Raw genomic sequence first — 22,002 nt, 5'->3', positions numbered from 1 at the left:
AGTCAGGGGCGGGAAGTGGAAGGGAGCGGATAGGGGGCAGGGGCCAGGCTGTTTGGGGAGGTACAGCCTTCCCTACCCGGTCCTCCAGTTTTGCACCCCGATGTGGCCCTTGGGCCAAAAAGTTTGCCCACCCTTGTGTTAGACCTTCAGTTACACCAGTACAGCCCCATTGTCTTCCAGTTTGGACCTTAAGTAACTGGTACAATCCCATTACTTTGGAAAAGGCAAAACTAATTGGAATTTAATAAAACATTCTATAGAATCCAGGTCCCTCTCTTAGTGCTATATTGAATCTGCAATACTACTGAGAGTAAAATGCCTTATAAACTTGGGCCTCGACTATGTGAGGAAAGGTTTGCTGGTATAGCTATACCAGCAAATCTTCCTAGTGTAGAAGCAACTTATACTGGCAAAAGAGAGCTTTTGATGATCTAACTTATACCAGTTCTCTAGCTGAAATAAACTGTACGAGCAAAAGGACTCTTTTGGTAAATGCATCTATACCAGGGCTTTTGCCAGCATAAAAATATAATAAAAAAATCACACCCCAGCCCCCATTACTATACTAGCAAAAGTTTTGAGTGCAGATCTGGCCTTACTTATGCCTCTTTCTAATCTTATGCCCAGACCGATCTCCACTCCAATTGCTAAGTTAGCCTAAATGAATTTGTCTTGCTATGATAACTGGCAGAGCCAGTAGATTGCAATAGAAATTTCAGGCTCCTGTGCCAGGGCTATTTTGGCAAAGCAAATCTTTTAAGCCACCTCAAGGGTATCTGCTCTTCAAATTAAAAACCACCATTCTCTCCTCCCCGTCCCTGTTCCAAACCCTGCTCCCTGAACCTGTTTCTTCAAGCTCAATCATCTTTCCTGAAAAATGGCTGTGGTACCTCTCTTCACCTTTGCTCTCTGACGCCTCCAGATTTGATATGAGAGAATACTGTGTATAGGTTAGTTGTATTTGCATGTATAGGTCAGAATCATCGAGCATATTCTTGTATAAGCATATTCTAATCTAACAGATAAGGGCAAAATCTGCCTTTAGATACATGCATGCTGTTCCCACTGAGCTGTGAGTGCACATCCCAGGGCAGAATTTTACCCTTACTATAAATAAAGACACTTGCAAAGCAGCCTGTTTGTATTCTCTCAGGAGCGGAGGGCTGTGTGCATTTCTCTTGTGAAATTGCAACATTACATTTCCTTCGGGGAGAGCTGCTTGCGGGGAAGATTCTTCACACTCCAATTCAAAGAAACTAGTAGGGCTGGTCAGAAACTTCACCGGAAAATACTAGTTCATCAAACTTGAAATTTCTTGCGAAAGCAGGTTGGGTTTGATTAACTTTAGCTGAATCAGAGGCAGGGTTCTGTCAGAAACCTGCCTGGTTCCCTGCCTGCTGTGGAGCTGGAGGCCCTGGAAGCCTCAGCTCTGACCAGGGTTCAATTCCCAGCTCCGCCTCAGGGAGTATGGAAGCTCTGGAATGGGCTCCCGAGTTCCAGGATCTGCAGCTCCAGGGCAGCCCCCCACGCGGCTGCCCCAGACTGGGGACCCCAGGACTTCCAGACTGCTGGGCCAGCTGGGTATTTGGGATGCCCACTGTCCCAGGAGTCTGGAAGCTCTTTCATTCCTGGTCCAGGGAAGTCCGCATGGCAGGGCTGCTCTAGAGCTGCAGAACCTGGGAGCTCTGGGCAGCTGCTGAGTAAAATTGACATTCTTGTTAGACACAAATAAATAGAATTAGTTGCAATCTGTTTCTGCAGCAGTTATCCCCTCCTGTTCCCCCCTCTCCTGATCTCCTGACCTGATCTCCTCACCACCCAGGTTTGTAACCTCTTACTTCGCAAAAAACAACAACAACCAAAACTCTAGTTTGAGTGTTCCTAAAATATTTCACGTGAGCAGCAGCCTGATATATGGCAGGGCTTTAAAACAAGGTTAATCGTTATTCATTAGTAATACCGAATGTCATCTCAAACAAAGGTGTGCCTGCTAGATGTGGATTGTATGCTGATCTAGCTTGACTTTTTGACATCACTTGTCGCTTCAGAGAGTAACAGTGACTGAATTACAGTAATAGTCCAGAGCAGGTGAGACTGATTTCTGACAGGGCAGAGATAATTTCAGGGGGTTTATTAGTAGATGGATATTTATTGTTACAGGTGTGTGTGCATTTATGATACTTTTTTAAATTGTTCAAGCAATTTTACTGAAAAATATCTCTTTAAAACAAATGTATTTTCGGATTTTAAACATCTGCCCATCATGGTAGTATCTATTATTAGAGCTAACTCTTAACTTTCATTAAACCTACATGCTACACAATTATACGCCGCAATGTAGATGAGATCTGCTCTTTCCAAACAATTAAATATAATGTACGAATAATATTTTTTTCTCTCAAACTTCTGTTTTCTAATTTCTGTCTCCTTATGTTCTAACAAACTTTCATTTGGGCTAATAGTAAATTTTGCCCCATTTTAAGGCTTTAGATGCATACTCTATTATATTTTCTTTCCACATTTTTAAAAGATATTTTGATCTTTTGGTTCTGTACTTTCTGAAACTGAAGAGAAAATCAGTGCCGAGGCATAGAGTAGTATGTACAGTATATGAGGAGAATAAATCTCCAGGCCACAGCTGGACTTGATTCACAGACTGTATAAGGTAGAGCTTTTCTCTCTGGAATAATTTGCACTGCAGTGCAGAGGAGTGCATGGTTTCTGTTAAATTAGATCTGTTTTCTAGCTGTGTCTGATTTTAAATCCATCTTATGTTTGCTGCTGTTGGCTGAGTACAGCTGAGGGAGGACAGAGGCATGGTTTGTTTTACTAGGGAGGTTTCATTGTTAAGATGGTAACACTTAATGCCTTGAAAAGGACGGCAGCCAACGTGCTAGGATGATCCTCCAGGCAGTTACAGGCCTAATGCCTCCCACAGCCATCACTAGATGTGAGCCCTGACTCCTCCAGTGGTGCTGGCTATATAACTCGTATCACAGAGTACACTGCTGTGATCTGAAATGACCCAACTGCCAGTTCTTATTTGAAGGTCTCTGAGCTGATGGTGTGCTGATGGCAGATCAATTTTAAAACTGCAGCATTTCTTAAAAACAAAACATCATGAATGCTTTTAGTCAGTGATTAATATAACTAGGGTTTTCTATAGGAGATCACAGAAACTAGCCCACTTGGCAATAACTTCCTCTGAACAGCCTCTTTACTGTGGCTATATAAAATCATAAGTTACAAATCCAAATTCTTGCATTGTTCACAGATTTTATTCTCCATAGGTTACTCTAGAGTGAAATGTAATTATGGTTTTGATCCCAAGTTTAGGGCCTGATTCTCTACTCTGCTGTCAGTTTTATGGCGTGACAACTCTGTTCAAGTCATTGGAATTACACTGGTGTAAATCTGGTGGTGCTGAGTGGGAAAAATAAACTTCTAATCTACCACACTGGTCATTGTCAGGGCTGACTTTTGGTCAGAGTGCCACAGTAGGTGAGCCAAAATTTTTCTCCAGTCAAGTTGGCTCACTTCCAAAAACACATAATTAGGAGGGGATATTCTTAAAGATGGAAATGGCATTCTTACCGCAAGGTGTTTCACCACTGACACACTCCAGCTTCATTGCCTCTTTCCACTGCATGACTATTTGGGGGTGGGCTGAAAGATCCAAGGGGCTTTGAACATCCTGTTTGTATGTTTTCTCATCCCAAGGTGAGATTGTAGGCTTCTTTTATCCCACTGGCAGAAATGGAGGAGGGGGGCGGTGGCGGGAGGCTAAGGAGGAACTAGACCATGACCTTGTAACTTAAGGGACAACTGGACAGAGATGTGGTCTGCTCTCCCACTATCACCCAATCTGCCTGTTGGTATTTGGGGACCAGCAACCAGCCCATTCTTCCTCCAAAGGGTCCTCATATCCCCCCGACAATTCCCCTTCTATTCATTTAGAGTATAGGCCCTTCTGACCCTTGCCCCCACACAATGCCCAGAAGCTAAAGGTAGAGCCATCCCTACTTCCATATCTAGCATACTGAGGCCGTGGGCCTCAATTTATACCTGCTGACTGGTAACAGACAGCTGCAGGGAGCTTTTGTGGCCAACAAATTAAAATATATCCTAGTTACTGGAAAAAGATAATTCTAAATCAGTAACCCACAACTCTTTGCCCGCTGGATACCGGTATCAGATTTGATCACTAACACAACCTAGTGCTCTATTGAGGAGGTCAGGTTTTGATTTCCATAAATTGGATGGGGAGATGAAAGGCTTGTTTATAAATCTTAGGTTGGACCTGAGCTCCCTCAACCAACTAAAATTACCTGTCTCTTATCAAGCCATATTTTCGAAGACTTGAATCAGTCTTCACAGGTATGGAAGGTTCGCTGCAGGAAAAAAGTACCCTTTGTTTCTGTGTCCAGAAATTTGCAGCTATTTAAAAGTAAGTGTCAAAAGTTCCCAGGGATTGATAGCGTTTTCTTACAACAGATGCTGAACATGGTTTCTCTATCACCAGCTGTGCGGTAGAAGTGTGCTGCCAGGTTGGGATACATGGACCAACACTTCCAAAACACAGTTTCCTTCAGTGACTCAGACTAGGAATAAATACCTTGTTTGAAATGTTATAACTTTTTAAAAATCTCACTTCCGTATCCGCAAATATGCTTCAACTTCTTAAATAAAACTCTGGGTGAGCGTGGAAACAATTTTAGGACTTCTGCCCGAGGGTCTTTTATGACCAGACATATTTTGGAAGAGATTTACTCTATCTGGAAAAGAAATAGTTTTGCTATGCTGCACCTTTGTTTACTTCTCTGGCTGACCAAATGGCACTAATGACAACCTAATTCTCTCCCTAGGGAAAAATTGGGGTTGGAATGGGAGGGAAACAACAGCAGAATATTATGGATGAATCACTTCTGCTCAACTATATGAGTGTTGTCCCCTCCCCTTTATTAGGAACCTTGCAAAATTGTATTTCAAATCCCAACAGTATGAGGTTATTTTAAAATTCTTTTCTCTCTCTCTCTATGTCCCTCTTTCAGATTGCTAAGAAGACCCGAACACCAACTTCTGGTCCAGTAATCACCAAGCTGATTTTTGCAAAACCAATTAATAGCAAAGCGGTTACAGGACAGACAACTCAAGTGTCGCCAGTCATTGCAGGTTGTACTTCTTTATGACTTGTTTTGCTGTACTGTTTTTCAAGGGCTGTGGAATGAAATGGCAATACTGAATACAAATCGTGCTGTTCATTTACTGTAGCTTTTGATGCTACGTGAAGTGCATCGCATTTCAGAATTTACGAGTTTAAAAGAACTTATAGCTAATATGTAGCTGCTTAAGATGGTATACCACAACTGCACGTTTTTGTTTTTTATATCAGACCTCAGTCATTCAGATTGCTAGCTGTGAAAGTATCTGCATGCTAATAAGCTTTAAAATTGCTAATAAAAACTAAACAGATCAGATATCGATAATACAGTATTTATTTTTATGCGATTCAAAAAAAGCTATCCAAGACTCTAAGTACTTTGAAATTATGTTAAACACACAATCGTGTGTAAGAAGGAAATTGCATCTTATTAATAACATTGGCTTTTTTGGCTAAAGCCTGGAATGAGGTCTCTGAGACAGTGGGAATGAATTAGGTCAATAAATGTATACTGATGTAGTTCATCAGCCGGTGTGTTGGGTCACACTTCCTTATTTTTAAATCCTATGCTGTGTAGCAGTTGCAGGGACACAATCAACTTGAAGTCTTAGAGTTTAAAAAATAGCTTAAAGTCTTTGCACCTGTCCTGGAGTACCCCTGCCAGTTTTTATGTTTGTACAAGTTCACCTTCTGTTTTTTCTTAAGATGCTTTTCTTTTCCCTGATGCTCTGTGGAAAAAGTCCTCTCAGACAGAATGGACTGACAGATTCAGTATGCAGAAAGTGCTAGCATATGTGTAAAGTGAATGAACTGAAAAAAGAAAGTAAATTATTTTTTCCTCTAATCTTTTTCATTTATTGTAATTGTAAATATTACTTGTTGCAGACAATATTTTCGGACAGAAATGTGACTTTAAAGCTTACAGTGCCCCTTTAATGAAATTGCATGGTGTGTCCATGTATAGGTGCTTACTTTCATAGAAATGTCTATAAATATAAACAAACATGATGAGAAATGATTTTCTACTTTGGGAAATAATCAGCTTGGTTTTGCCCTCTCCATTTTGTACTTTCAGCTCTTCTAGACCAGTGGTTCTCAGCCTGTGGTCTCCAGACCACATCTAAGGGGTCCGTGAAAGACTTAGTCTGAAAACTGACTGAACAGAATTCAGCTATATATAATACAGACAGTAGATTTCCAAAGGGGTCCGCAAAGCCATTTGAAATCTTCTAGGGTCCTGCAAATGAAAAAAGCTTGAGAACCACTGAGACAATGTATACATTCAGTGTTGAGTATTGCCAACATAAATATAAAAATAAGATCTAGGAGATGCTGTAAATTATCTCTTAAAACAAATATGAAAGATAAGGAGTCTGTAGAGCTTGGAAATAGGTGGTTCTTCAACTTCTGAGAGAGCCACGTAGGCCCCAGTCCTGTGAAGTCTGATTACATACTGAACTTTATGCATAAATCTTTGCAGGATTGAGGCCTTGAGTGGCCCATGAAAAGACACAACTATCTCTGCAAGGTTCCTTTTAACTTTTTATCCATATAAGCTGCATGTGATATGAATTACAATCTTTTTCTTATCTGGCTTTGCTTTCTGTTCCTTACTCCTGCACCTGATTTTCAGTTTAAGTAGTATTTCTGTCTTTTCCCAGTTTCCATGTTTTTCTGAAAGAAAGTAGCTTCTGCTTTCCTTTCGCTGCTCTCTGAAAATTTGGTCTTAAACTTCTAGATGGGAAGTTTATTAATTGTATTTATACAACTTACCCCCCCCCCCCAAAAAAAAAAAAAAACCCTTGCACAAAACCATATTAAATTTTCACTAATAATATATGAAAGAGTGGAAATTAGCTAAGACCAGGACCATAGCAAGAAATTTACATGTAAGAACATGCCATTTTATAATTTCTGCTAAGTCTGTTTCCACTGCAGTATTGGAACAGAAACACAAAATTGACAATTAATTTAGTTTTTTTGAAAAGATTTGTATTTCAACTTCATTTTTCTTTTAAACCAATGTGCTAGAATCAGAACTTCTTTCTCCCAGTCCATGCAAGAAAAGCATCACTGATAGGTGGAACTCCTGCTCTGAAAAGGGGAAAAGTGTTTTTAAAGATGTGTTCACCAAGCTTTGTCAGCTGAGAGAGTCTTTGGCCTTCACTCACAGAGAGGGTGTGGCACGTGTGCTTGCTGATATTTTTTAAGCTGACTGGGAGGATCTTACAACTTCTAGCTTTTAGCTTCCTAAAGTTTTAAGTAAATGTAAACAGTGAGCCTTCCAATTAGGAAGGAAGGAAAAACAAGAGTGATGCTCAGGGGATAGACAGAGAAGGGGAAAGCTGCTGTCTTCAGAAAAACAAACTGAAAACATTGACAAGTATTGAAGGTGAGGTTTTTATATCATGTTTGTAAGAACATCATGTTTCTTTAAGGGCTATTAGTAACAATGAAGTTGTATTTTTATTGTACATTTTTACTAAACTTATATCATGTTTTAGTCTTGTGTATATCCTCCTGGGGGAGGGGATTTTTCACTAGGATAATGTTGTTTCAAGGGGGTTGTGGAACTCTGTTGACGTGTCTGTCATCTTACTGTTTAATTCTTTCTCTTGTCTTTGTCCCTTGCCTGTAGAGCAAATACTTTCATCTTGACCAAAAATGCAGGGGAAAGTAACTTGGCTTTTTAATATTTGATGCTATTGTACATGGAAGATGTGAGCACAGGGGAGAAGTTGATCTCAGTAGTTCCCATTCCCGTTGGAGCATCCATTTGCAATAGGCTGGTGGACTGGTGTCCCACCAATTTTCCCAGTGTCATCGTTTCTTGCTCTGCATTCTGACTCCAATTGCCACCGTTTCGCCTTTTTATTTCCATTTTAATTATTTTGTTTTATTTCAGTTTTTGTTCTGTCTCTCACCAATTTCCCCCCACTGCCCCCGGGCTGGATCTAACTCCTATTGAAATTAATGGGTGTGTTTCCATTGACTTCATTGGAAGTGAGATTGGACCACAGTAGCCCTAAGCTACTCAGTGTGGGCGCCCAGTGGTCGCTGTGTCAGCCTGGGCTGCCTGCTAGGAGAAGAGAAGGTTGGGCTCGTGAGCTGCTCCTTGTACACATGACCTGTTCCCAGGGGCTGCTGCAGGAGCAGGGTGAGAAGGCTTTTAAGGAGCCAGCTATCACAAGCACAGAGGTGTGTGTAGATCTAGAGTGGTGTGGTTTTTTTCCCACCCTCCCACAGTTCTTATGCACCCCCTGAGCTAGTCTGGTGCCTCCCTTTGGGAGACCTTGATCACAGTCCTGCTGTAGAGCCTGCAGAGGAGCTCATACTTTTTCTGTGGAGCTGTCAAAACAGGCCTATTAACTTTGGATTTTCTTTTTTTCTAAAAGCAATCTAAGAAAAATGGATTATGACCTCATACAGACTGCCAGTTTTGGGACCTAAACTCCTTAATTATATCCCTCCTAAAGTGAATGCAAATGAAAAAAATCCCACTAGAATTAACAATGAGGTTGGATACTTGTATCCCTATTTTACGAAATATTTCTTACCAATATAAAGTCAGTCCCATATGAGCGTCACCTCCTGCTTTCCACCACTTCTGCTCTGTTGCATCCTTTGTGTCCTGTTGATAGGGCAGCGGGGCTAAATCAGCAGTGCACTTGCCAGCATCGAGCTGTATGTGGAAGGGTTTATGACCCTCCATGTTTTCTAATAGAAATAGCAATGAGATTTTGGTGCCACTTGTTTAAGCTTGTTACCATTGCCTGTCATCTAGGAACAGATGTTTATTCGGGTTGCACTTTGATCTGGGGATAGCACATTTACATTGCTCAGTGATACATAAAATACAAGAAACAAATCCTGAAGGAACAAACTTACAACTAATGTCTACAGATAAACTAACAAAACCTCCCCTCACCGTCCTAAAGTAGCTCATTTTTGCTGATTGGCTTTTTAATCTTTCAGTGGGTTGTACTGAATACGCAGAAGCATCTTCTGAGTATGCTGGTCTTCCTGAAAAATGGGAAAGTCTCTGGGTGTTTGCGCAGCAGGCATTTATCAAGAAGGCTGGGGCAGGGTGATAGTAAGTCTCTTGCCAGAACTAGCTTTTTGTGTAGGGCACCATGATGTCAGAGTAGTGCAGAGAAGATTGAGCTAAAACTCAGCTCTGGGAGTAAGGAATCATCAGTGAAACATATTGAAGATGTCAATGTAAATTTAACTTTTCAAGGTATATTTAGACATGAGGTTTATTTGGAAAACTCCCAAAAGCAATGTGCTTGCTTTTAAGGTGGTTTTCCTCTGACTATTTCCTTGCCCATTAAACATAATCTAAATAATATTGGTGTCACTCCCTGTTAAACATGGTCTAAATAATATAGTGTCGCTCCAATGATATCAAGGTAACTTTCCCTTTGAGGTGGTGTCAAGGTGCATCGGCATTCTGTTAGCATCCATGATATGGAAAGAAACCTTTTGCTTGTGAGGCTGTCACAAACAAACATGCAAGTAATTAGGGTGACCTTGTGCCTCTTGTTTACAGGTAGGGTTCTTTCACAGACTACTCCGGGAACGCCACCAAAGACCATAACCATCTCTGAGAGTGGAGTTATTGGGCCTTCTTTAAGTTCTACAACGCAACAGACACCTAATAAAATAGCTATCTCCCCGCTGAAGTCCCCTAATAAGGTAAAACACCTTGCCTTTTGCGTAAGTGTGGTGTGTATGTATGCAGTGCACTGAAGAAGCTCTGGTAGTGTGCAATTGTTTACTGCAGAATGAATTTAATCAGCTTCTTCATTTTGCTCGGCAGTTGACAGTGGTGTCGGTGGCCTCGCAGCCTCCGAACTCCCCTCAGAAGACGGTGGGTGTTCCTCTGAATGTAGCTTTAGGACAGCAGATCCTCACAGTGCAGCAGTCAGCACCCTCTTCCCCTGGCAAGGCCATAGTCAACCATACGACTGCTCAGGTATATATTGGCTTTCCTTGTACTGTACAGTTTTATCTTCCATGAGTCAGCTGCAATTTCCACTCTCTGTCTGAGAGCACTCAGCTGTCACAGGGTGTTCTTGTTTATGGGGACTGCCAGACACCAGAAGCATCACCTGTGGAGCGAGCAGTCTTACTACCCAAGAGCCAGAATGAATGCTATTAAATCTGAGATCACTAAGCATGCAGAGGGAAGCCAGGCAGTTAGACAGTGACTTATCAAAGCTGGGGAATTGAATGGTCCATCAGCTGCTTTTTAAATAGGAGAAGAACAGAAGCTAAATCTATAAATATGTAAATAGGACTTTAAACTTGTTTTACTGATTAGCTGTAGAAAGCCTCTCTCTCTTTTTGGTTTGACTGCATTACATTTGCTTTAGGCTATTTTCCTGCCTCTTAGAACTGCACAAATGTGGCATTATTTTGTCTCATCAAAATGATAGAAACTGAAATATGGCTAAATAAAAGTAAGAACGGCAGTTACTAGGAGGTGCTGCAAATCATTTTCCGTCTGGAGGCACTTACGTGGCACCTTCACTAGATGCTTGGGTTTAAGGAAGAGTTCAGAATGTAGGGCTTGAATCTCAGAGGTTTTGCAAACCTCCTGGGAGATGGTGGGCACTCTGCTTTCCACAAATCAAGCCCTAATCTGTAAGGCTGTTCCATTTCTTTATACAGAATTGTTTCTTCTTTCAAACTGTGGTGTCTTCCACAAGTACAGAAGTCTTGGAGCAGGCCAAACCAGTGACAGTGAACTCAGGATTTTCAGGCTGTTGAATACAATGTGTTAGCAAAGGCTGTTTTTGAAAACCCGACACTTCTTCCACATTTTGTTGTGAGTGGAAAAGGAGTAATGTGTTCAAAATCAGCTGAAAATCAGCTGAAGAAGATGCAGAGTGAGCCCGTTTGATCCTTTTGGGGAATGGAGGTTTTCCCTCATAACTTTGCAAACTGATTCAGTGCCTATTGCATATCTTCTTGTTTAATTTTTCTTTTATTTTACTTGGTATTAACACACTATCAAGTTGCCCCACTACAAGTCCTGATTGTACAGCTGCTTCACGCATGAACTCCCGTAGAAATCAATGGGAGTTCTGCGCCCAAAGAGCCTGCAGAATTGGGCCTATAGTGAGGATTAAAACTCATACCAAGTTTTAGGCTGTGTATTGCAGGAGCCTATAGCTTCAGTACACAGCACTTCTGCCAAAACTCACTTATTTATCTCTGTAGATATTTGTTACTCTCTGTGCTACTTGAGCTTTATTAGGCAGATGTTATTATCTGGTTTGCATCTTATTTTATTAAGGACTGGAAAGAAGCCTGGATTGTGGTTGAGTAAATTGAATTTTAGCAGCAGAATACCTTGATCAATTTGTGTAAGTAATAAGGGACAAACACACACAAGTAAGGAAAGAGTTAAGGCTGCTACTCTGTTTTCACTGAGAACACTTGGTCAAAATATAGCAGGTCTCTCGTTTTGGCATATTATGTTCCACACATATTGTAATCCTCGAGTACCTAGGAACAATGGACATGGAGCCTTGATCTCAAAGGCACTCATGAAACTAGTGCAAAAGCTGATTTAAAACCAGAACTGGAATCTAACATCTAGTGAAATCAAACTCTTAATCTTTTTTGCTTCATCCAGCATCCAGTCCCATGCCCTTTTTAGGATGAACAAATATTTCACTCACAAAAGGAATCAGAGCTGAAAATGGAGAAAGCTGTCCACAGTTTGTGCTTGCAGAGTATGCTGTAGAAAAGAATCGAGTATCTCCCCAAACTGCTATACATTTGCCAGATGATAGTCTGTTGTACTATATATGGTAATAAGGGATTTCCAAACAGCATCTCTTTGTCTGATTGCTCCAAAAGCTAGAGATAATACAAGCTTCTGATGCATAATAGGTTTCCGAGTGGTAGCCATGTTAGTCTGTATCAGCAAATGAAGAGGTGGGTTTTAGGCCACAAAAGCTTATGCCCAAATAAATGTATTCGTCTCTAAGGTGCCACAAGGACTCCTCGTTGTTTTTGCTGATGCATAATAGAGACTTTATACTTCTGGACGTCTGGAACGAACACTGGGTGGCTCAATTGTCTATCTTTAGAGCTGGCTGTTGACTTGTAGTGTGGTATAACGAGACATGACTAACACCTCTGTTAGGTGGTTTCCTCTTCCTTTCATTTTTTCCCTTTTAAATTTCATCTCAGACACTCCATAATTATCCTTATAGTACGAAGCACCATGCAGTGCTGAAGATAAACAGGAAGATGGGACAACACAACCCCAATAAACATTCTAGCTCAGCTTAAAAAAAATTGTTTCTTTTGGTGAACCAGTTCTCTCTCAAGGTTATCTCACTACCAAGAGTGGCCAGTGTGTCTGACCAGGTTAAGAAAGACAAGGTGGATGAGAAAGTCTTTTATTGGACCAGGTTCTGCTGGTGAGAGAGACAAGCTTTTGAGCTACACAAACTCTTCTTCAGGTCGGGGCAAGGTACTTAGACTGTCACAGCTAAATACAAGATGAAACAAATTGTTTAAGTCATTAACACATTCTAAGAGGTCATTCAAGGTGAAAAGAAAAGGAGTACTTGTGGCACCTTAGAGACTAACCAATTTATTTGAGCATGAGCTTTCGTGAGCTACAGCTCACTTCATCAGATGCATACCGTGGTTTCCACGGTATGCATCTGATGAAGTGAGCTGTAGCTCACGAAAGCTCATGCTCAAATAAATTGGTTAGTCTCTAAGGTGCCACAAGTACTCCTTTTCTTTTTGCGAATACAGACTAACACGGCTGTTACTCTGAAACCATTCAAGGTGAAGTGGCCCATAAACATCTCTGCAGTCATAGGACAAAAAAGGTGGTTTAGGGGGTTACAAATCATTGTAAATCTGTAAGCCACTGACCCCTGCTTTTCCATCCTGTGACTGCAGAGGTGTTAACTGGCCACTTCACTTTGAATGCTCCCTTAAAATATGTTAACTACTTCTTCTTAGAGTATGTGCAATGTGCCTCCTCTGGCACATGACCAGGATTCATCACTGAATTTGGTCTGCTGGTTGGATCATTAGCTGCCCAGACCCAGACCAGGTACTGACTTGGAGCACAACATGGATGCTGATCCATGCTCCCCTGTTAATTACTTATGCTAAACAAACTGTTCCACCTTGTATTTAGTTGTGACACATTGAGTACCTTTTCCAATAAGAACTCTGTGTAGCTTGAAAGCTTGTCTCTCTCGTCAACAGAAATTGGTCCAGTAAAAGATATTCCCTCACCCATCTAGTCTCTCTAATATTCTGGGACCAACACGGCCACAACAACACTGCAAACAGGTTAAGAAAGACAGCCTCTTCAGCGCAGCCTAGTGGCTATATATTCCAATAGCACAGTTCATCAGAGGAAAACCTAGTGTGGCAATGATTGCTTTGCCCAAGATGAACCAAAATATTCACAAATAGCTATGGTTACATGCTTCTTCCAAATACCATGCCTAATAAAGCTGTTACTGAAGCATGAGCTAAGGGCTCAAATCTTTCTCTTCAAGGACTCGTTGGTGCTTTTTCTATATTCTCTTCAGGAAGGACTGTGGTTTTTGTGTCAGACTAAGACATCCGTTTATAGACTGTCCTCCAAAGACTTTGTTTCACACTATATGTTGATTGTATAGTGTAGGCGTGGGCTTTTTTATGTTGGAGGGATTGTTGTGGTTTTGCCACAGGGTGCATGTTCTGGCATTGTCTGGTGGGTCACAATTCCCAGCAAAACTTATGAAGTGTGATATTAGGTATATTGGATGTTATGCTGGCTCTTTCTAGGAAGGGAACTTCCTTCGGGTCTCATCAGGAGTCAAAATATTAACTTAGTCTTTTATCGCCGGAAAAAACCTTCTTATTGCAGGAAAACCAGCCCCTTCTGAAAATAGCCATGCATCTGTGCAATGTAAAAATGTGACTTCTAGGCACGTAGTGGAACATTTTTGGTTAGCTCTAAAGCAAAATAAATGGGTTTCACATTAAGCGAAGCAGCACAGTTAGATTTCCAAAGGGGTCTCCTTGTATGTAAGAACTGAGTCTTCATTTTTGCTTCTCTTTACTCTGAAAATAGCCTTTTCTTGTTGGTATTTAAATTTGCCAATAAGTCTGTGTTGCTAAAATACGAAACGGCAATATATGCTGAACCTGATGACTTCCACCTCTGCTCAGTTACGTTATTCATTTAGCGGTAAACTTTGTTGCTGACTTGCAGAAAATTGTCTGCTTAGGATCATCCCACATGAGCAATCCTTCACTGTATTTCAGCCTAGCAAAGTTTATGGGCTACTTATTAAAAAGGACTAGTGTATGGCCATATGTTCTAATTGCCTGACCTCAGAGTATGGATCTTCTGTAGTTGTGTGCTTATGGAAACAAAATGGCTTGACTTTATTAAAGATCATATCATTAACTACATTGAATGTTATTTTGGAGTGACAGTTGAACGCTAATGACTTTCTGTGAATGAGGTACCTGTACAATAAAATTCCAAGATTGTCGCTCTGTCTGTGTGTCACTTTGAAGCTTGGAATGTCTGAGTCAGTGTGAGGTGATGGAAACAGGTATAAGCATGGCAAGTCTCTCATCCTTACTCAGATTCCTTTCACAACAGTAATAGGTTTGTTAATTTTATTTGTTTATAGTCTGTTAATTTTGTTGCAATTAACATGACGTGAAATCACACTTTATTCAGCCATCTACCTATCATCCCTTTCCAAGGTGTCTTGTAACTGTCCAGAAACATGCTGCATGCAGTGTTGTTGTAGCTGTGTGGGTCCCAGGATATAAGAGATTCAAGGTGGATCACATAATATCTTTTATTGGACCAGCTTCTGTTAGTGAGGGAGACGAGCTTTCCACCTTATATGTAAGCTTATGTGCTGAATACACTTGAGACAGTGAGGGGCTCTTACCGTCAATTGGCAAAGGGTTCATTGTCATGTAACAGCAACTCCTATCAGACCTGAAAACACACTGCACCTAAAGCATTTACTGTCATGGCATTTATCTATAAAGAATGTTATGTAAGGTATCATATGAAAACAATGATATTCATGACCAATGTATTAGAAGTGAAATGTATGTATTAACACTATAGGAGAAATTATGGATATTTCCTGATATTATGCTTTAAGTTAAGTCTGTAACCAAAGAAAAAAACGGGTTTTCTTCCAGCCAGGAGGGGAAGATATTTATCTCCCCCTGTCTCTGATGTAAATTAAGCAGGTTTAGCCAAAGACAGTGGGGATTATATTTGCATACTGAGGCAATAGGAAAAGCAAATTAACTGAAGATCAACATAGACAGCTTGACATCTACACCCCAAAGAACAAACAGTGTGGGAGAGAGACTTTGTCAGGAGTTATGCTTCAAAGGATACATTTCAAAGGTGAACTGGCTTGTAAGAAGAGTGGCAAAAGACATTATGTTTATCCTTATTCTGAGGAAACCTCTTGTAGGGTGTAGGTGACTCTTGAAAATCTGGCTCCTGGTATAACTGAATACTAGCAAGCACTCCAGGAAAAGTTTTAGGTGAGAGACTGTTTTCGGTAAGATTAACTTACTAAAGTTAAGTTCTCTTCTTGTAGAAGCGTGTTATATTTTTTGTTTTATTTGTAACCACATCTGTTTCTATTAGCTTTGCTTAATATCACTTAATTCTCTGTTCTTTGTCAATAAACTTTATTCTTGGTTTTACTTGTAAGTTCTTCTCAGTGTTGTAATACTAAAGCGTGAATTCTCCGGTGAGCTACTTGGTAATTTCTGTGAGCATCCAGTGACGGGCTGGATATTGCAGAGAAATGCTCTTTCAGGAGGTTTGGCGACTAGGGTGCATAAAGTGTCACCAGCTAGACTTAGGCCTGTGCTACACTGGGGGTGGGTGGGTTCGAACTAAGATACGCAACTTAGTCGAAGTATCTTAGTTCCACTTACCTGGCCGTCTTCACGGCGGCGAGTCGACCGTGGCGACTCCCCTGTTGACTCCATTTACTCCTTCTGCCGAGGTGGAGTACAGGTGTCGATTTGGGGATCGATTTATCGTGTCTAGACAAGACGTGATAAATTGATCCCTGATAGATCGATCATAGTCATAGTAAAAGTTGGCAGCGCTTTGGAGGAGACTGTTTGGTCATGGGTTCTAGCCCACAGAAGCTTATGTCCAAATACATTTGTTAGTCTCTAAGGTGCCACAAGGACTCCTCGTTGTTTTTGCTGATACAGACTAACACGGCTACCACTCTGAAACCTATCTCCCTGTCTGTTTGTTTAGTTCCAACAAGTCTCTTTTGCTAAGGCAGAGGGGTAACAAGGTCACCCATAGTTCTGGGCTCCCTGAGAAACTGTACAATACCAGTGACTCAGCCTGGTCTTGACTGTTTTCTCACTCCATTATGTGTATATTTGATAATATGAATTGTTGTTTAAGGGCTTAAATACACCCTAGATCTCATTCTCAGATCAAATCCTGCTCCCTTTTTAAACCTTTGTTTAATGAACTGTTGGTTATTGCTTGGATACAAGCAATCAATGGACCATAATTAAGTCACCTGAATGTCATAACATTCAGGGTCTGATCCAAAGTTCATGGAAACAATGAAAGGTTTCCACTGTCTTCCATGAGATTTGGATCACGTCCTTTTAAAGAACACACATTACATTTCATATAGTAGCAAAGTCGTTCTCTGACACTGGTCCTCTCTGAAAGGAAGAGAGGAAATTCTCTGCCCACATTGGTCTGTCTATGGAAACAACACCTTAGCTATAGCTATGATTACAGATGATGTTTACTCTGCATTGCTCTTGATAATTAAGGTTACAGCACAAAAAGATTTTAAAAATACCCCAAGAAACAACTTTCTTATAAAATGTACCGAGTGGGTTTATGCTTTCAGTGAAATATAAGTAGATCTGGACTTCGCTTCTGCTCAGAACTGTAGCTGCTGAAAGTTGGAAGATGAGGAGGGAGTAGGCAGCAAGGCTGGAAAAGAAATGGAAATAGCCCATCTAGACAAGACAGTTTCATGGCATGAATCAAAATTTTGGCAGTGGGACTGAAGAGAAAAAGCAGATTTTAGAAATATTATGGAGGAAGAAGGAACAAGTTTTGTAAGAGCCTGGATGCGAGGAGAGGAGGAAAATAAGGGAGTCAAGGTTTGGAGTTTGAGAGATGGGGAGGATGGAAAAGTTGTAAGCAGTGATTGAGGAAGTCAGGTGAGCAGCAAATATGTATATTTAAAATAAACACATGCTCTCTACTCAGTGTGTAGATTGGGAAAAGCCTGAAATAATGAAGTCTCACATGTTCTAAATGTACTGCTGTCCTTGACTGCAATTTCACGTGCATGCTGCCTACCAAATTCCTTTCCTGCTTCCTCTCCCCTTTTTAAAATGTTTTTTGCTCTGGCTTCTGCTAGTGATTTCATGGATTTAAACTTGTTTACCATGTTCTCAGTACTTCCCTTTACTTCCTTTTTGTCCTTAGCCAGCCCACACACAATTGCCCACTGCTTCAAAGCCTCAAGGTTCACAGCCTCAGTTCCATTTCCATTTGGAGGCTGCAGGGTGACATGTAGGCTTCCTGTACTGAGCTGTGGAAGGGGATGCTCTACATATGCAGAGCTGAGTGGTGGAGTGACAGTGCGAGTGTGGGACATCCACTTCCACACGGACTGAAAAATCATAAAATTGATTTTGTTTTTATTCACAGTAATTTGGGGAAAGCTCTTTCTCAAACTGTCTGCTGTAGAGTCTTTGTTTATTTGACATTGGCTCTTGACTGAGGGACAGTTGGTTTTGCTTATATAAATGATTCTGGTTATTTGGGAGTCTGGTATAATGGCTTGAGAATGGGATCGAGCTCCCTTGGCCCTGCTTCCGGCTCCCTCTGTGGCCTGGGGACTTAACCTTGCTGTGCCTCAGGTTTTAGTTGATAATAGTGACATGCTTCACAGAGCTACTGGGCAGGTTAATGAATTGTTCACGAGCAAATATAGGGATAGAAATGGTGACACCTCTGTACCACTGTCAAGTAACTTTGTGCTGCCTGTGTTGTTTAACAGGCTGTGAAGTCAGCAGTACAGACCTTCACTGTGGGAGGAGTGAGTACATCTCAATTTAAGACCATAATTCCCTTGGCAACGGCCCCCAATGTTCAGCAGATTCAGGTACCTGGAAGCAAATTCCATTATGTCAGACTTGTTACGGCCACAACAGCCAACAGTTCAACCCAGTCAGCCAGTCAGAATCCTAGTACCAACACACAGCCTCTTCAGCAAGGTCAGTGGTGTCAATTCATACCCTATTTTATTTGTCTAATTTAGTTTATTAAGCACTAACAAATATAACCCCCCCCCACACACACACACACACACAAAGGGTAAATAACTGTCAATGATATAAATCTGTGGCCCTGGCCAGACGTGCTAGTTTTGTACCAGGCACCTGGCTTTGAAAGGCTCTGTATCCCATTACCAACTCCAGGATGCATTTGGAAGTGCTCTGATGTTGAACTCCTCATTCCCTAGAGACTGGCTCCTGGGGTGCCTGATATGCTGTTGTTCCCAGGGAAGAATGTCAGCCACTCATCTGCTTGTTGGGGGATTGTTGCAAGTCTGATACCCTGTCCCTGCCTCAGTATGCCCAAATGTGAAATCTGGGCAGTACCATACATGCCACACTGGGATGTTGTGAGGATTAATTAATGTTTGCCCGGCCTGTTGAGATCCTTTGATAGACAGTGATTAGAACTGCAAAGTACCCCTTGTTTTTACCATGCATTTTCTGATGGTGGTGATGGAATGGACAGTAGCAAACAGAAGATTTCATGCCTGTTCTCCCCTGCGCATATTTACAAACCACTGCCACTAATGCCAAGAGGAGCTCTGCACACAGACTGATAAGAACTGTTGATCTTAAATGTGTGCAGTTTGCTAGGTGGCAGTACTGAATATTTAGTAAATACATTGTGTTGGCATAAATTGAAGGGGCCAGGGGAATGAGTTGGTGAGCAAAATTAGGGGAGAAAAGGCTGCATAGAGAGTCTTGTTTAAGGGGAAAATGTAAGATCCAATTTGACCCTAAATTTAGGTTTTGTTGAAAACAAACTTTGACCAAACTTTAAGACAGTTGTTTTGAACAGTTGCCAGACGTTTATTTTGAATTGGTCCCATGGGACTGTTCCCATGTATTGTATAAATTCCAATAGAAAATAAAATCCTGTAATGTTTTAGTGCAGACATTGCAGCCTAGTGCTAATACTATGGTAAATTGAAAGTGAAATAGATTAGAGTGAAACTGACTAGTCTGTTTTCAGTTAGTTTTTGCATTTCTTTCTTTCCACTTGGACAACCAGCATAAATAGTGAAGAGTTAAACCAGTTTTAAAATTCCCTTGTTCCTTACAATAACACTGGTTTTAAAAAAAACTTAGGTTTTTTTGACCTACCAGTATTCTCCCAGGACCTGATCCTGCCAAACACACATTTCTCTTTATGCGCTTGAGTAACCATCATTCATCGGTGCTTCTCATGTGTGTCAGTACTTGACTGGGGCCTAAATGAGAGAGATCTAGAGAATCAGCTGGCAATTGCTTGCAGTACTATGTTTCCTGCAAATAACAGGTTTAGCTCTATTTTCAAAGAGCTTCTGGAAAAAATTGTAATAAAATAATCACTTTATAAATTAAGTCCACTCTCAGTGCACAAGTTAAAATGTAAAAACACATAGAACAGTAAATAAAACTAAAATAAACAGGATGGAACCCAAATAAAATGTCACAAGCATAACCAAAATACATTTAAAAAAGGCAATAAACCCCACCATCTTACACACAAAAATAAGTGTTTATTCTATGTATGTGAAAGTGATAAATTGCTTCAGGATTAAATTCTAGAGACTCTTTATAAATATGTACATATAGTGTGACATGTGATATTGTTTCTTTTAACCAGCTAAGCCAGTGGTGGTGAATGCAACTCCAGTGCGGATGTCTGTCCCAATAGTACCAGCTCAGACTGTCAAACAGGTGAGTTCAACATGAAATCCATATTGTAGTCTCATTTCAGCTGGCAAACAGATGTCAAAATTCTGACTCTGGAGGTAAAATATTATGATTTAAATTGTTCTGCACGATTCTTATCTTTTTTAAAATGTACAGTGTAGTTTTCTGCAGCGGATAAAGAAAGGTATGGAATACTTGTTGCACCTTAGAGACTAACCAATTTATTTGAGCATGAGCTTTCGTGAGCTTCAGCTCACTTCATTGGATGCATACTGTGGACACTGCAGAAGACATTATATACACAGAGACCATGAAACAATACCTCCTCCCACCCCACTCTCCTGCTGGTAATAGCTTATCTAAAGTGATCATCAATTTGGGCCATTTCCAGCACAAATCCAGGTTTTCTCACCCTCCTCCCCCCCCCCCCCCCGCCCCACACACACAAACTCACTCTCCTGCTGGTAATAGCAGTCACTTTGGATGGGCTATTACCAGCAGGAGAGTGAGTTTGTGTGTGGGGGCGGGGGGGAGGAGGGTGAGAAAACCTGGATTTGTGCTGCAAATGGCCCAACTTGATTATCATACACATTGTAAGGAGAGTGATCACTTCAGATAAGCTATTACCAGCAGGAGAGTGGGGTGGGAGGAGGTATTGTTTCATGGTCTCTGTGTGTATATAATGTCTTCTGCAGTTTCCACAGTATGCATCCGATGAAGTAAGCTGTAGCTCACGAAAGCTCATGCTCAAATAAACTGGTTAGTCTCTAAGGCGCCACAAGTACTCCTTTTCTTTTTGTGCCTACAGACTAACGCGGCTGCTACTCTGAAAGAAAGGTATGTTGACAATGTCGTAAAGATTTCTTCTCTTTCCAGGTGGTGCCCAAACCAATCAACCCAACTTCACAGCTAGTTACTACTAGTCAGCCACAACAGAGACTTATTATGCCAGCTACTCCATTGCCACAGATACAGCCCAACCTCACTAGCCTCCCGCCGGGCACAGTGCTGGCACCAGCCCCCGGCACAGGAAACGTAGGCTATGCAGTTCTTCCAGCTCAATACGTCACTCAGGTACGGTGTTTGCACGGGGCAAAGTGATGAAATTACAGAAGTAATTGTAGAAGGCATCCTACATTGGTGTTAATGTTCTTGATCCCTTCCTTCAGCGTAGGGCTTCGGCTTGTCCGTTGCCAAAACATAGTCAAGAATCAGAATGAACAAGAACGGGAATTAAATCCATGATTTTAAGGTGTACTGGGATTTTTGTTGGCATGCTGTGTATAATTGGTAGAGACCTTGTTGTACAGTTCTTCCTGGAGTGGCCTGCTTTATGTAGGTAAAAAAGATCTGGTACAACACAGTATTACATGAATGGCAGGAGGGAAATGACGGTACAAGATATTTATTGTTGGTACAAAGAAGCAATGGAAGAAAGACAATAGGCCAGATTTTCTGAAGTGTCCAGCACTCACATTTGGGGCCAGATTTTTAAAAGAGCTCCTCCTATTTTCTGGCATCTGAGTGAAGTGGCCAGATTTTCAGAAGTGCTCAGCATCCAAATAGCTCATATTGTTCTCAGAAGGGGAACTGTTGGTTGCCGAGCACTTGGAAAAATGTGGCCACTTCGTCTAGATGCCTAAAATGGAGCGGTTAGAGGCTGAGCTCTCTTGAAAATCTGGCCCAGTGCAGAAAAAATAAATGTACCCTGAGAAAGCAATGAGTAAAAAAAATACAAAGATGAGCCACCTGCAGGGGATTGTGATGTGTGAGGAATGCTCCTGTAGTGTGTGCTTCTTAGG

At 41.2% G+C, this 22,002-nt stretch overlaps 1 protein-coding gene across 4 annotated transcripts in view; it reads left to right on the top strand.

Annotated features, from left to right (window-relative positions):
• Positions 1 to 22,002, top strand: part of LIN54 (lin-54 DREAM MuvB core complex component) — a 58,704-nt gene that overhangs the window by 27,389 nt on the left and 9,313 nt on the right. For 3 of the 4 annotated variants that reach the window (XM_077814966.1, XM_077814965.1, XM_077814964.1), the window contains 6 exons: positions 5,052 to 5,172; positions 9,714 to 9,859; positions 9,984 to 10,139; positions 18,262 to 18,478; positions 20,151 to 20,224; positions 21,077 to 21,274. In XM_077814966.1, coding sequence (XP_077671092.1) covers positions 5,052 to 5,172; positions 9,714 to 9,859; positions 9,984 to 10,139; positions 18,262 to 18,478; positions 20,151 to 20,224; positions 21,077 to 21,274 — 912 coding nt within the window. The remainder of the gene's footprint in view (positions 1 to 5,051; positions 5,173 to 9,713; positions 9,860 to 9,983; positions 10,140 to 18,261; positions 18,479 to 20,150; positions 20,225 to 21,076; positions 21,275 to 22,002) is intronic. The other variant, XM_077814967.1, reaches the window with a different exon arrangement.

The sequence above is a fragment of the Eretmochelys imbricata genome, chromosome 4 (assembly GCF_965152235.1).
Source record: "Eretmochelys imbricata isolate rEreImb1 chromosome 4, rEreImb1.hap1, whole genome shotgun sequence".
Classification (NCBI taxonomy): Eukaryota; Metazoa; Chordata; order Testudines; family Cheloniidae; genus Eretmochelys; species Eretmochelys imbricata.
The sequence above is the reverse complement of the archived record's forward strand: the minus strand, read 5'-3'. Positions and strand labels throughout refer to the sequence as shown.